This window comes from Urocampus carinirostris, chromosome 2 (assembly GCF_059441175.1).
Source record: "Urocampus carinirostris isolate Australia breed hairy pipefish chromosome 2, RoL_Ucar_1.0, whole genome shotgun sequence".
In the NCBI taxonomy this organism is placed as follows: domain Eukaryota; kingdom Metazoa; phylum Chordata; class Actinopteri; order Syngnathiformes; family Syngnathidae; genus Urocampus; species Urocampus carinirostris.
In genome coordinates this window covers 52,921,123-52,937,358 of record NC_142350.1, presented here as the reverse complement: position 1 = coordinate 52,937,358, position 16,236 = coordinate 52,921,123, and the positions used below count along the sequence as shown (strand labels likewise).

The 16,236-nt window shown below is 38.0% G+C and overlaps 1 protein-coding gene and 1 long non-coding RNA gene across 2 annotated transcripts in view; one reads left to right on the top strand and one right to left on the bottom strand.

Moving 5' to 3' along the window:
- Window positions 1-3,973: 3,973 nt before the first annotated feature.
- The window catches only part of LOC148372482 (uncharacterized), a 21,024-nt gene continuing 8,761 nt past the window's right edge, over window positions 3,974-16,236 (top strand). The window contains exon 1 of the long non-coding RNA XR_015849541.1: window positions 3,974-4,141. This is a non-coding gene — a long non-coding RNA (uncharacterized LOC148372482). The remainder of the gene's footprint in view (window positions 4,142-16,236) is intronic.
- mnmip1 (manchette microtubule inner protein 1) overlaps window positions 7,328-16,236 on the bottom strand; it is a 12,529-nt gene continuing 3,620 nt past the window's right edge. The window contains exons 10-17 of the mRNA XM_088327063.1: window positions 14,630-14,681; window positions 12,770-12,820; window positions 12,572-12,689; window positions 11,738-11,903; window positions 10,895-10,963; window positions 10,616-10,812; window positions 8,037-8,100; window positions 7,328-7,953 (exon numbers count right to left, since the gene is read on the bottom strand). Coding sequence (XP_088183189.1) covers window positions 7,924-7,953; window positions 8,037-8,100; window positions 10,616-10,812; window positions 10,895-10,963; window positions 11,738-11,903; window positions 12,572-12,689; window positions 12,770-12,820; window positions 14,630-14,681 — 747 coding nt within the window. The 3' untranslated portion in view covers window positions 7,328-7,923. The remainder of the gene's footprint in view (window positions 7,954-8,036; window positions 8,101-10,615; window positions 10,813-10,894; window positions 10,964-11,737; window positions 11,904-12,571; window positions 12,690-12,769; window positions 12,821-14,629; window positions 14,682-16,236) is intronic.

Genomic DNA, 16,236 nt, shown 5'->3' with positions numbered 1-16,236 from the left:
TTATTTTTTTTTAATTTTATTTTTTTTGCAGCCAGAGAAATGCTTTAAAACAGGATTAACACAATCAAACATTGCACTAAAGGAGAAAAGCCAAATTTCACATAATGCCTCAGAAATATTTGGCTACTTCCACCTGAAGCAAAAACAAAAAAACGAGCAGTTATGTTAAATTCTCAGGGGTATTCTCCTAAAATTTGAATAGGTCCACTGTTGTTTTTCCTAATCAAATTTAATTTCGGGAAAGCCTTTTCAAGCCAAGATTTCCCGTCAAAGCTCAACATCCCATTCTTTCTGTGTAATGTATGCTAAGTTGACATATGCAGTGAAAGGTTCTCTTGCGTTTCTGGTGAATAATAAAGAAAAAGAACACCAACATATCACTTAACCGGGCGGCAAGATAATGTTACATGCAATCAAATTCAGGTTAAAATGAAAAGGAAATGAAAGTATTCATCTTAAATCCTTTGCAGATGGTGTCTTTGGTGGTTTATTAATTAAACTTTGGAAGTGTCAATTTTATATTTTCAATGTACTGTATTTGCCTTATTTTGAATGGAAAGATATCTTTATAATAAAATGCTACAAATAAAGTGGGACCAATTAAAAAAAAGACCTTGTGTTTCATGTTTTTGCAGAAGCCTGCAAAGAGGAAGAGCCATAATATGGCGGGATTACTGAAAATTGAAGATATTTTGTTCGAAATGAAAGACAGGATAGTGTAGCGGTGCACCTATTACAGTAGACTAGTGGTCTCAAACTTGCAGCCCCCAAGAAGATAATTTGAGGCCCCTGTCTTGATGGAAAAGTTAAGGGACAATGTGTATTATTTGCTCACTGTATGTTGCTGTATTCTGTCGTAGCGCGTGTGTTGCACAGTTCTGAGGTAATGAGATCGAACCTCCTGTGTGGAGTTTGCATGTTCTCCCTGTACTTGCGTGGGTTTCCTCCCACATTCCAAAAACATGCATGTTGGGTTAATTGGCCGGTCCAAATTGTCCACAGGTGTTAGTGATCGAGCAAATTGTCTGTCTCTGTGTGCCCTGCGACTGGCTGGAAACCAGTTCAGTGTGTCCCCTGCCTACTGCCTGAGCATGGCTGGGATGGGCTCCAGCATCCCTGCAACCCTACTGAGGATAAGTGGTGCCGATAACGGATGAATGGAAGAGAAAAATGACAACGAAAACAGAATAGAAAATTGAAAAAAGACAAAAAGTAGAACTCAAGCAAAAAATGAAAAAAATATATCCAAAAGGGAAAAAATGAAAAGAAAAAAGAAAATTGGACCACTCCCAAGACCCACGCCTCTCCATGTTTCTTTTTATTCCTGTTTTCCTCTATGCCTCTTTTTTTTCTTTCCTATTTTATTATTCCTTTAAAAATTCCCCCCTTTTTGCTCTTCCTTTTGAAATACTGTAAAAATTGAAAGAAAAAAATATCCTTTTCGCTCACTTTCATGCTCTGCAGTTTGTAGTCTTCCTTGAACTCATTTTTGGTTGCACTGCATGTTACAGCGACATCTAGTGAACAAATTTAAAACACTGTCCCTTTAAAAACAGCGGAGAATTTTTATCAGCACTGTTTTTGTGACACACCCTCAACCGGACTCTAGCTTCAGCAGCCCCCTGCTCAATTTAGTTTTAGACCCCTGCAGTAGAACGTTCTGAGGTGGGGATGGCAAAATTAAATTGCCATAAAGTGGGGGTTAGATAGTTTCGGACGATTAAAAATAAAACATATTTCAAAACTTCCACTTTTGAGAATGAACATGACCTTAGAAAAGAGGTGTCCAACGACGCTGAAAGCAGCACAAAAAATAAAACGAATCATGTTAAAAATCAAATAAAAATACACGCAGTTTCAAATATGTCCACCAAATGTTGCTTATGGGTTAACACCCCCAATTCCAAGGCTTTCCAGTACATTTTGTCCTTTTCACTAATTTATATTTCATACTTCTCTGTACTTTTTCAAATTATTAAGTATTTTTGCATATTTTCATACTTTTCAACAAGTTTTAATGCTTTTAAGTCAAGTCACATTTATTCGTATAGCTCTCAATCACAAAATGTCTCAAAGGTCTGCACAGGCTTTTCCAGACTTTTCAGTACATTTTTCACTTTTCTACATTTTTATTACATCTTACTGTAAATTTTCACACTGAACCGCACATTTTTAAAAATTTTTTTTATACCTTTTTAGAATATTTGCATATTATTTCGTAGTTTTTGTTTATTTTCAGACGTTTCGATACTTTTCAATACGTTTGAGTTAGTTTAAAAGACTTTTGAATACATTTTTCAGTTTTTCATTGATTTTTACTACTTTTCAGAAACTGTTCATACGTTTTACTACATTTCAGTACTTTTTCATACATTCCAGTACTTTTTTGTACTTGTTAAATTCTTTTAAATACCTTTTGAACATTTTCATTCTTTTCAGTACATTTTTCACTTTTTTTACTACTCATCAGTCTCATCTCATCACATTCGCCGTACCGCTTATCCTCATTAGGGTCGCGGGGGCCGAAGCCCATCTCAGCCATCTCCGGGCAGTGGGCAGGGGACACCCTGAACTGGTTGCCAGCCAATTGCAGGGCACACAGGGACAGACAACTCATTCGCTCATTCACACCTAGGGACAATTTGGACCGGCCAATTCACCTGAAATGCATGTTTTTGGAATGTGGGAGGAAACCAGAGTGCCCGGAGGAAACCCACGCAAGCACGGGGAGAACATACAAACTCCGCACAGGAAGTCTGGAGCTGTATTTGAACCCACGACAGGTTCCCATGACATAAACTGTGCCGCACAAGCGCTAACCACTGCGCCGCCGTGCTGCCCCTACTCATCAGTATGTCTTCATATTTTATAGTACTTTATACACCTTTGAGTACCTTTTTTATACTTTTAAGAACATTTTCACATCTTTACCTTTTAGTACTTTTTATACTTTGCAGTACTTATTGTATATTTTTATACTTTTCAGTAATTTCTCAGACTAATCTGTAGTTTTTCATACTTTTTAGTTTTTCGTACTTTCAATACTTTTCCATACTTTTCAGTACTTTACACAATAGTTTGAGTACTGTTCCATACTTTTTAGTACCTTTTTATAATCTTCAGTACTTTTCAGTATTTTTTCTAATTTTCTTTTGCTTTTTTAACTTCTCCCTTTAGCATCACTGCAAGCCTTGTGATCGATAGTGGATAATTACACTACCAAAAGAAAAACAAAACAGTAATGCATCGCTTACGAAATTCTGAACTGAATGAAGAAAGAGAAAGACATTATGGGAGGTAGTTAAGACAATGGCATACCTGTAAATGAATGATGTTGTGACGCAAACCGATTGCAGACTAGCATTTTATATGACGGCAAGATTTGGATTTCTTTAGGTGTTTGGGCATGTGAAATACTATATGTCGTCATTGAGTTTGTATGGTGGGGATAATGCCTAAAAAATACAACTTTCATTTTTCACCTCAAACTCAAAATGTTGTAAGGTGGGGACGCCTTATCCCGGAATAACAGTATTAAGGAAATAAATGGCTGGTCTTCACAATGGTAAACATTGCAATTAAAAGCCTTTTCTGCAACCCATATTTGCTGTCGTAGGTGGGGACGACATATCCCGGGGTCTACTGTGTCTTCCCTCTTAAAACTATCTAAAAACCAAACATAAATATGATACACTTTCCAGCCAATAGGAAGTCTGTATGAGTCATTGAGCTTGCTATTTTCTTTCTTTTAATATTGTTTAATGTTGAGTTTTAAAAAATGATACCATGTTTTTTTTTATCTATTACATGCTTTCTAGACCCGTTTTAGTTTTAAGTTTTAAAATAAGTTACATCGCTATATTCACTAGCCAATAGGAAGCCATGTTGCTATTTCACTGACGAATCAGGGTTTAACTCTCAGTGACATGACAGTTAACATCGGTTTTACCAATCAATTTAATAGTAACCATTCTCAGACAGCAATTTCCTTATTTCTATGCAAATAAGTAAAATAAACTATGTTATAGAATAAATCAAAATTATAAATCACCATTTTATTTCATCCACTTGTCTTTGTGGTGCCTTTAGCGAAAGTGACCAATTAGGTGCTGAAGTTCCAAGTGGAATTGCCACACGTAAGGTAAATACTCAAACTTTGTTTATTTATTTTTTGGCCTTCCTATTTCATATCAAACAACTTAACTAAAACATTTTCAAAAATATTTTAGTGTGTCGGTGACAGTCTTAATTGCAAAACTTCTCGTCTCAGAGTCAAGATAATACATCTCATTGGATATTTTCACGGTGCATTCAATTTGGCAGCCATTTTGGTGTGAAACTTAACTCCAGGGACCTTTTCTGATCGCAATTTCATTTTAAGTATTTATTCATGGGTAATTTGTGCTTCCCAAAGTTCGTTATAAATCTAAATGTGCGATAAATATATGGGGATGGGGATGACTTAAAAAATAACTCAAGTCCATTAGACAAATAATAGAAGTAAATATTCCATTATTGACCAGGGGTGTCGATCTCTTTTACACATAGGGTCACATCAGCGTCGAAGGCCCTGATGTAACTTCTAAATCTATCTAACTATAATTGCTATGTAAAATAAATGTAACTACTCTTTCATGTAAAGTAACTGAATTTAATAATTATTCAAGTCACAAACTTGACTTTTGTGTTTAAAAAATGTCACTATTCATCTACAGTACATGTTATAAATTAAATAGTTATACCTCTACATAGAAGCTTTAAGAAATCCGAGATTTGACACAACAAAAATGTTGCCGGTATATGGGAATTTCCAGACACTAAAGATCAGGGCATTTAAGTCATTTTTAGCACCCGTCTTGGGATCAAGAGGTCGCAGGTTCGATTCTCGGCTCCTCCGTGTTATCTGTTGTGTCCTTGGTCAAGACACTGAATCCCTAATGCCTCTGATAGCAGGTAGTTGCCTTGCATGGCGGACGCTGCTATCGGTTAGTTAGTGTGTAAAAGGGGAAAGTGTGAAGCACATTGTAAAGCGCTTTGGGAGGTCTTCATTGACTTGAAAAGCTCTATATGCTTCTTTCATGTATTCTTATGTTCAATTACTATTTTAATATGTTCCTACTGATCGGGAAGATGTGATTTTCAGCCATTTAGAATTAACTTGGATGCTTTTGGGAGACCGGGAAACAATAAATTGGGTTTCTGTTATTTTATATCAGGGAAATTTGCTTGAGCAATTCTAGATACAAGCACGATCTGGGAACAAATTAATCTCGTATGTAGAGGTATCTCTGGATGAAAAAATCTTCTAGGATGTTTTAAGGATCATCCATCCATCCTTTATCTGCAGTGTTTATCCTCAGAAGGGTCGCCTGGGTGCTGGAGCCCATCGCAGCCATCTTCGGGCAGTGGGCAGGGAACGCCCTTTACTGGTTAGCAGCCAGCCGCAGGGCACACAGAGACAGACAACTCACTTGCTCATTCACACCTAGGGACAATTTGGACCGGCCAATTAACCTGACATGCATGCTTTTGGAATGTGGGAGGAAACCAGAGTGCCCGGAGCAAACCCACACAAACACGAGGAGAACATGCAAACTCTGCATAGGGAGGCTGGATTTGGTCCCATGACCTCAGAACTGTGCCACGGACGTGCTAACCACTGCGCCGCCGTGCCGTGTTTTTAGGATCATTTATTTCTTATTTCACTTTTTGGCATTGATAAGGAAATACAGGCGTGTGTGGCGCTGAGCCGTCACTTCGTGGATATCATAGTCGACAGGCATTGTTGAAAATATAGTTTTTGGTCCGAGTACTCTTTTGACACGTTTATTTTTAGATGCTCAGACATTTTATGTTCTCGTGGGCCACAGAAAATTAGTTTGACATGTGTTATAGAGACTTCCGAGTGTCACGTGAAATATTTAAGCAGCCCCCAGATTTGACTACAAGATGTAAGCTTGATAACAAAAAATGGTAATTGAACATAAAACTACTTTAAAGCCCCAGCCTTTAGTTGTAATGTCTTGAAATTCTCGTAACCAGGATTTTCTTTAGTATATCAGGCATAATATTTGTTCGACAGACATCTCATATTTCATATTTCTCGTAGCTCGTATGTAAACGCATCACTGTATATTTAAATCACAATTTCTGCCCTTCTGATATAGTCAGGACCCTAAATGTCCAATCATTATAGGCTTTCTGTGACCAATTTTTCTTTGTCTGTTGTGGCGCTCTGTCATTAAATCTTTTTTTTTCCCAAGGCTTTCCCCCCATAAACTCACCCGCATTCTTCTTTCTTCCTTCATCACTAGATGACTTTTATAAAACGTGGTGAGAGACTATTCATTTTCAGATCTTGGTGAAATTTGTAACGCAACTTTTTTTCACCCCACCTCTTTGTTCCAAAGAAAGCTGGCTTCTGTTGTAAAAATAGCACTTTCGTTCCCTTAGCTATTCGGGGGATTGGATGGTTTCTAGATGTTCGCCAGATGTGCTCAAGCACGTCTGACTTTGCCATTGGTAAGACAAAAAACTAAATATAATCATTCATTAAGAACATTTTAATGCATACGTTAACACCATTTACTATTAATACACAATAAGAACATAGTGTCATTTAGTGAAGTTCCATTTGTTTAGAGGTAAGAGATAAAACATATATTTTTTTAAAATTGCAGCCGCAGTATAAATCAGTCCATTTCGATGTATGTCCAGAAATTGTTGGTATCTTTTCCAGGATGTCCCTTTGGCGCATGGCTGGTAATCTGTAGCCTTCCAAGATGTATAATTGTGAGAGGAACATTTTATATCTCATCTCATTAGCCGTACCGCTTATCCTCATTAGGGTCGCGGGGGGGCTGGAGCCCATCCCAGCCATCTCCGGGCAGAGGGCAGGGGACACCCTGAACTGGTTGCCAGCCAATCGCAGGGCACACAGGGACAGACAACTCATTCGCTCTTTCACACCTAGGGACAATTTGGACCAGCAATTCACCTGAAATGCATGTTTTTGGAACGAGGGAGGAAACCGGAGTGCCCGGAGGAATCCCACGCAAGCACGGGGAGAACATACAAACTCCGCACAGGAAGTCTGGAGCTGAATTTGAACCCACGACAGGTTCCCATGACATGAACTGTGCTGCACAAGCGCTAACCACTGCGCCGCCATGCTAACATTTTATATATATATATATATATATATATATATATATATATATATAAATATATATATAAATATAAATAAACATAACGTCTTAAAGCCAAAGAGTCTTATTTTCATGAATGTTTACCAACAGCCTCTCTGTGACAAAAATAATCAAAATACTTTAAGACAAGCAAAATGTATTTAATAATGGTTGAAGGCTGTTTCATTTTCTTCCAATGGAAGAGAATGAATTATAGAATATATGAATGCGTTTTAACAACTGTTCATTTGCTCATCCGCAAATCCCTCAGCAACATTTTAATATCCGAGTGGCTCCTCCCAGTGGATACTTTGAGAACAACATCCTTGTACAAAACTCAAGAAACACAATTATATAAAAACAAAAGAATGCGGAATATAGTATATATATATATATATATATATATATATATATGCATCCATACGTATAACCTCATATGATTGAATATTATACATTAAAAACCAGGACAATTGTAGAACTCAGATTATGTAAGATTTAAATTCTTTTTCCTTTCTGTCTCATTTGTTTCTTTTGAGTCAATGTGACCCAATATATAATCACCCCCAAATTATAACAGGACAAATCATATTCCTGTTGATTATCTTCACACACAAAAATAGAAATCTAATCCAATCCGCCCCACAACGTAACATTTGTGTTAATGGAGTCCATGTTTTGAGAGCTCGTTTGCAGTGACCAGGCATGCTTCTTGTCGATCAACTCTGTTTTCAAATTATTATTTCATTTTCAATAATGTAACTTCTTCCTGCATAGACAAATACATGCCAAGGTGAGCGACATTTCCTTACATTCTGATGAATTTCAAAACAAAAGCAGAGCTTGTCTTACCTGCAGTGCCAGTCGTTTGTTTCTTTCCTCTTGTAGTTCTTGCTTCACTTCCTGTATGTCGTGGCTGATTTTAAAAAAAAGAAACACATACACAAATTGAGTTCTAATAGTCTAGTTATGTAGTTAGTAAAAGCAACCAATACATTTAGTAGGAACTTTTTTGACATGTGAAATTTGTGATGTGATGACAAACAGTAAGATTATCTTTGTAGCCTGAATGTAAACAGTTATCCTGTACTCCCCTCGATTTTTGCAGGTAATTTGTTTCTTAACCACTCGTAGGTGAATTTCTTCAAAGTAGTAATCAAATATGTCTATTCCATCGTTCCACAAATTAAATGGTCTGCGTTACACAACAAATCTGTTATTTGTGGGCATTACTGCGTAGTATCTGGGATATTTTTATGCTGCAGAGTACTGTGGGACTTTTAGTTCTGTGACAAATGATAAACACATACTTATGATTATTCACTCCAAAAAAGTCTTGTGTACAGGTTCATTTCCCTGAGACATTTCCATCTCATTTTCTTGCCCTACGGGGAAAATGCCTGTTGTATCTAAAAATAAATATTGTAAATCCATGCTCCTGGCAGGCCACATATGAGCACACCTTGTAAAAAGACGTAACGCAGCAATGAAGCATGCTTTTAGAAGTAGAAGTTAGCAAGCTCTTTGTTAATTTTATATGAAATGAAATGATCTGCATTTTATATAGAGCTTTTCAAGTCAAGACTTCCCAAAGCGCTTTACAGTGTGCTTCACATGTCCCAATAGCGGTTGTGCAGCCATGTAAGGCGCTAACCTGCTTATTGGGGGTATTAGGGGTTCAGTGTCTTACCCAAGGACACTTCAACATGTAACATGGAGGAGCCAGGATTCAAACTGCGATCTCTTGATCCCAAGACGAGCGCTCTACCTCCTGAGTCACTGCCGCCCCATATGTTATAGAGTAACATACATGAATGATATCAAACTTAATTCAGTGTAACAAGTTAAATGCGGAAAAAACGTCTATTTGCCTAATGACGTTGTTTATCTTGCCCTCCCCAATCTAATTTGCTTGCAAACGGTGTATATAAGGGATTATTCATTTGTCTCTGTTTATGTAAACAATTCACTCAGATTGCTCCAAACAGCGCCCAAAAAACAAATGTCTGTTCACTTGTCGGTTTGAGTGTACTGGTACTTTAAAAGTGATGTCTTATGCTGCAGTCCAGAAAATTGGAAAGTCAACCTCAAAGCGTTACAAGAAAAGTGGAAAGTGGGGTTTTCCAATTTCCAACCAGGAAAGTATAATTGGAATGACGCTAGAAGTAAGAGATCCTAGTCGCAAAGTCAGGGTACATATCTTTTCTCCTGGTCGGCGGTTGGAATGCCGACTTCTCTCTTTTCTGGAATGCAGCATTTGTCCCGTGATGTTTGCAAAAATCAGCAGAACTAATTATTACACCCCAAAAAAATCTACATCGCACAGAGGATGGGAAAGTCAAACTATGATATGGCAAGGGAACACTGTACGGTAGAGGTAAGATCTTGGGTCCGGGTCCAATTCGGGTCAGGTAAGGCCTCAAATGTCAATCATCAACTCGGGCGGGGCTGGGCTTGTCTCATGTTTTTTTCATTTATTTATTTAATCTAGTGATGTGTTGTCCGCCGATAAGAATAGCTTGTCCCGCAGTTTAAGGTCCGTCGTGTGCTCAGCTTGTCTGCCAAATGTCCGATCATGCAGAGGATGGCTATGTCCCGGAGGTCGGCGAATTACTGGGCCACTGTCGACGCTGCTGGGAGATCACTCTTCCACCACACCATGACCCTCTTAGGAGCGACGAAGTCTTATGGAGAGATATGCAATACAGTCCGCAAATTTCCTGGCGGGTCCGAGGCTTCGAAAGATCAGTTGGACCTCACTGCAACGGTTATGGATGAGCATTGCCCATTTTCGTGCGTTGCTTGCTTTAAATAGTCCGATGACTAAAATAACAGTTTCAAAAGGTTCTAACCAGCGGGGCCAGACAGGGGAAGGAATAAAGGAAGGGGCAAGAGTGGAAGCTCCATCCTTTCCACCAATGTTATGTTCAATGAAGCACTTGGAAACTGGCTCTGTGCACACAGTCATTTTTTTTTTTACAGTAGCCATTATAATCACCATACTTCACGGCAACAGCACACTCTATGGCCGTGACCTCGCGCCGTTTTGACATTACCCTGTGGATGTCCTTACACTCGACATGTTTTCGTGGTTCCCTTTCTTTGCCCCCTAGTGCCGGCGTGCTAATCAGCTGATATGCTTGTGGGCAGCGCGTGCACATTTAACGGCGAAAGTCACACTTTTTTCCTCCTCCCTCCTCTCCCTCGTCCTCAAAAATAAAATATGCGAATTTGTTTTTTTTCTGGCTCGGTCCCTTAAATCGAGTTAATTTGTTGCGGGCTGGGTCAGGTCAGGCTGGATTTTTTTTTAGACCCGATCTTACATCTATTCTATGGACAATACATGTTTAGCCTAAGATTGGCACAATTATCATCGCAAAAGTGTCATACAAAAATGGTAATATCACTCAATCCCTAGCGCTGGCACTCACTCGTGTCGCTTCTGCAGAAGCTCCAGAGCCGTTTGTAGATCCTTGACCTCCATTAGCAAGCTCTCAAGCGTCGTCTCATCTTTTTTGGCCACGTTTTGGACTTCCGACTGCATCTTGGGAGGCGCTGGGCGTGCAGGGGGCGGTGTTTTCGGTCGAATGTCTACCTTTGCCGGTTGTGGTTTGAGATGCTCTGTAGCCTGATTTTTTTTTAAAAAATGCAATTTTTAGTTTTCTGGCTTGGTTTCAAATACATAATGAAGTGTGTGAATTGTATTTCACCTTTGTGGAGCTGGGCAGTTTTTCGGTTTGGCCTTTCTGGGTCTGTTCTTGTTCAGAGTCATTTGGAGACTATAGGGAAAAATAATCAATGGTTTTGATTTTGAAAAATATCATTGCAAATATATTTCATCTCGTCTTTGAACTGGTTTAGTTCAGCCTTTGTGGTTCCACTGTTTTTTTAAAGTAAAGAGCAGCACAAGTACAAAAAAGGCGTCGCCGTGATAAGTGTATTTTATGGACCGTATCGCGTACAGAATTTTGAAAGTGTGGATTATAACCCGGTGCACTTTATATACCGCAGAATATGGTGGATAAGATTTGAAATGCATGCAGTAATTATAGGTGTTTGTTACTACATGAGGCTTTATGGTATGTGCAAAGATAAATACATCGATAAACATCGCTGACCAAAATAGTACCTAGTACATTGCATGGAAGAGGAATCTGACCCGGTTCTTGTAGGTGGGAGCGCAGACACTTTTCAACTAAACCAACCGTGGTAGTAATGACAAACGAAACGAAAATGCAGTAGTGCTTGTTTCAATATCACGCTATGTTTCTCACGGTGAAAGTTTTAGCAAAAAAACTATACATACAAGCTCTTTTACGTACATATACATATTAAATCGCAAGGTTATTGATGCACAGGTGAAGAAGGGAGAGATTTTTGAGTCAGAACACAGAACTAAATCCAATATGCGCCTTATAATCTGGTGTGACTTTTAGTGTGGAAAATAAAGTACATGATTATCTACACTGTTAGGGCATGTATGAATCAGTGATTAATTCACAAGCTCAGAAAAACAAATCATATTCATCGTATGTGTTGTATGTCTTTCTTACCTGCGCTCCTACAGCCGCACCCGAGGGTGGTCTCCGCTGGGGTGGTTTGGCTCGGTTGGCTGTCGGGTGACTCAGTTTGTCACTGTCCGTTTCCACCCCATTGAAATGGATGTCTTTTTTCTCCCCTGGGGATTTTGGTGTTTGTTGGCATGTTTCACCATTGGCTCTGCAAGGTTAAAACTCAAAATGACACACAACAGTTCAGTTCTCCCCTGCCCTCACATTTCAGGTCCTAGGTGAGGTTTATTATCAGAAGGATTTGCAGTTTCAGATAAAGCAACCTTATGGTATGACCTTGTCGTTTAGGAAGTAAAGGTTTTGAACCTATGTGATGGAAATTATGCAAATTAGAAGAATTCCTGCTCATTTCAATGTTCTGCAATTAGCCGGAAACCAGTCCAAGATGTACTTACTTCCCAAGTGAAATAGAATTAAAAAAAAAACAAAGAGAGATATAGGGAATGAATGGATGGTGTTTTATATGTTCTAAAGCAAAAAAAAATAATGCTTCAGAGCAACCTTCAAGGAACCATTTTGAGAGAAGGCTTTGTTTTTGTTTCCAAAGTCTGTTTGAATTTTCTCACAGGAAACCGGAAGAAGGCTACTCTTGTTCATTTTCTGACTCATTTTAGGCTTTCTACTGTTTGCTGCTAAAGGTCTGGTATCCTGGTATTATTCTAGTCGAAGGAAAATGTGAACACAAAAAACAAGAGCATTCTGGGCATCGCCTGTCTGACCTTTACTTACTTTTTTAAGAGGGCTTGACATTTATCCATAATGTTTTTGATGAGGAGTGAGAAAATAAAATAATAGTGGTATTGTTGAATGTCTTACTTGGAAGAACTATCATTGGCTTTGTCTTTAAGTTGAGTAGGGCCGAGTTTATTGATGCTAGGAAGCTTGAATTTGGAGGGGGGGTTGCTTCGCAAATCCTTAAGTTCGGGTTTTTCTTCTGGGAAAAACATCATTGTGTTATTTCAAATGCATTCCCCCTTTGTTCTGAATGAGTATGCATTTTGTCACGCGCCTCACCTTTTGGTGTTGAAGGGGGCACTTTGTCCATGGCTGGGCCTTCTGTTTTTTCTGTAAAAAAAGGAAGAGAAAATCAAACTGCATACTAATTGGGATTAATTTACATATAATAGAATTGTCCTGATGGTCATTGATTAGATTACAACACAGTGTACATTGTTTGCTACGAGATTAGACGGTGAAATCCAGGTTAAACATGTAATAAAATACTTATAATATAATATAATAATATTAAATAATAATAAAAATATAATAATATAAAAAAATAAATAAACAAATAATATAAGGATAGCCGGGCAACATTTACAAGGTAGTGCTTGTTGACTGTTAAATTGTAAAACCTTTAGAAACCATGCAATGAAAAACAGTTCAAGGACATTATCAAAAACCAGAATAGATAGAATATGTGAATAAATGTTTCTATATGTTAGTAAGATAGACTTCTTATTTTACATTTAAGAGGAATATTTATACACATGCAATCCACAAAACAAATCCCATCAGAACAACTATAAATAATTATGATAATATCACACATTTATGGATTTAAAATATCAAAAATGTTGAGGAATGGCAAATAATTACTTTCTGAATACAGTCAAGATTAGTTAAATCCAAAACCAAGATTTTTTAAATAAAACTAAGAAAAGGCATTTATCCAAACATGAAATTTTATAGCCAAAAGAAACATCAAAATTACTATTGGTACTAAAGGCAAAACTGACTTTCTTTGTTTTGTGTAGGGGAAAGAAAACAAACAGCACATTTTTTTTTTTTTTTATTCAGTATGCAGGATCAGTGACATCTTCCAATGTATGTAACACATCAAATGGTTGCATTACCATTGGCTAATTAATATTACACAACTGAAAGGCTCAAATTCTTCAGACTGAAAGGAGCTGTGAAACGGCGAGCAAAAAACAGTTTGATAAACCATAATATATGGCTATAATTCAACACACAGTTTTAATTAGAAAAACAGCCAAGGCACAGACCTGGCCTAAACTGTTAGTGCAGTAAAAACTCCCAAGGGTTACGACGACATCTAGGGGATAATTAGTTATCCCCAGGGACCACTATCAACCTCCAATCCAATCAGTTTTAGTTCACTATGCAACCAATCTGAACCTAAATATAACCCCCAAAACAAAGAGAGCTTAACACTTACATGAAGCGTCTGGTAGTGTTGACGATGTGTCTTAATCAAAGAAGACCACCTTGAGCAGTCACATTTCCTCTCAAGCATATGAGTGTGAAACTCCCGACTTGTGCCACACAGAAATTACTTTGGCGACAAGAAGTCCTCCTACCGCCCTCTGCAACCCTCCACCCTCCCATTTCCTTGCAAGACTCCTAAACTGTCACGTGACCTCTGGTTCGCCATGTCTTTAATGCTTTGGACACTTTTCAGAATGAAATACCTATGTGTAAAAAACCAAGACAGTACTTTCCATGTCTTTCTGCTCAAAGCTACATTATACCTTACATATCCATGTCGAGCCTTGCTGTTTTAGAAACTGATGTTTCGCCATAATTAGATTTTAATGTTTACTAAGTCAGTTGAAATGCTCTACTCGGCAAATACTTCAACACAAACCCCAAGCTCCCAAATGTGTTGAGTTCTATCAGCAAAGTAAAGGCCAGGCCGAAACGAGTTTATGGTCAAAATTATATGTTTCTAAGATATATATTTCAATCACATTTAAAAACCCTTTGAAGAATCATCACTGTTTTCAATGGTTACACTTAAAACTTTAGTTTAGGCAGCTGCCCAACCTAGCTTTAAGTTTGCAACCCTGCAAAAACTCAGTTTTGATTTTGTCACAGGAACTTTTCCAGTTAAAGCTTTGAAATATCTACCTGGGACTTTCTTGATGATGTTGCGTGCCGGCGGTCGGTTCTCGTTTCCATCCTGCGGAGCACAGGACAGGCAGAAAAAGCAAACGTCAAGTTGGTACAGTGTGTCCTTTGTGTATTCAATTTACCACATATGTGTTTATTTACTTTTTGGGAAAACACACTTTCCAGTAAGGGAGTTTTTTGTGTGAGTAATTCTTAAAAGACTGAAAAACTGAGTCACTACATCCTGGCAGTGAGTTTAATACGAAAAAAAGGGCGTTTTGGGACAAATACAAGGAAATCCTCCTGCATGTCACCAAACTTGTCAACTTTTTGTGGCCAAAATAGACTAAGTTTAATCCACAATTTTGTAAGGGTGGATAACCTTTCTTCCATTCATGTTAGCCACTCTGCCTTTGTTACCTTGACAACCAAAGGCAAAAATAGTCAATCACAACTAGATAAATGCGAATTTCCCTGTTGTCAACCTTCACTCGTCACTTATTTTGTGCGTTGCACATGCAGCTGTCATGCTGCCAAACCGAATTATAGTTAACCCCATTGTGATAAACTACTAAAAACTTGAGTGCATTCCGTTTGCCAGAAGTTATGTAACTATCCAACACAATTAGTGGGCGGTAGTTATCAAAAACATCCACAATGGTGAAAAACAATGCACAAATGTGTCCTTTGTTTAGAAAAAGCAAAATAAAAAAACTGATCTAAAATATTTAATCATACATTTTCAGTGTGCTCTGTGATTTGTTTTTTGAGTAACTAGTTACCTATAGCTGCATTGTTGTACTTGCTGGGTTTGCTACTGCTAACCCTAAAGCTTCTTTGTAGCCTTGCTTACCTGACAACTAATGGCCTGTGGTAATGCAAATGTAGCAACAATCTATTACAATTATTTGCTAATTTGGAGAAATTTATAGAGAAATGAAATTATTTCAGAGTCTTTTTTTCTTAAATACAGTAAGACCTCTGTTATCCCGGTTAATGAGGACCAAAACCACCCGCGATAAGTGAAAATCCGCGAAGTAGCGGCGCACCTTAACAAAAAAAAAAAAAATCTCATCTCATTATCTGCACCGCTTATCCTTATTAGGGTCACGTCCCATCCAGCCGGCCGCCTTATCACGCGTCCGCTGACATTCCGCCGAAAAACCCCGCAAAAAGTGAAAATCTGCGACGCAGCGACGCCCCTTCCAAAAAACAAAAACAAAAAAACATTTTTTTTTATTTTTATTTTTTTTAACCATTACAGACCGCGAAGCTCTGAAGCCGCGAACGTCGAACCGCGAAGTAGCGAGGTCCCACTGTATATTAAATGAGAAAAAAATAGTCAAGTCAAGTCATTTTTATTTGTATAGCCCTAAATCACGAAGAGTCTCAAAGGGCTTCACAGATTGTTACACTATATTACACAAACTATTTTCAACCGACAAGAGGAGTAGGTTATTCGTATGCAATGGAGTAGAAGTGAGTTTTAAGTTTAGATTTAAACATTTCCACTGAGGTTGCAGATAAAGGTGTAAAAGTATTTCCCAATTGTTTCAGATATGTTTTCCTTTGTTTTGTTTTCTAGGGTAGCAGTTTAATAGGAGATGTGATGTCGTAATATTTCG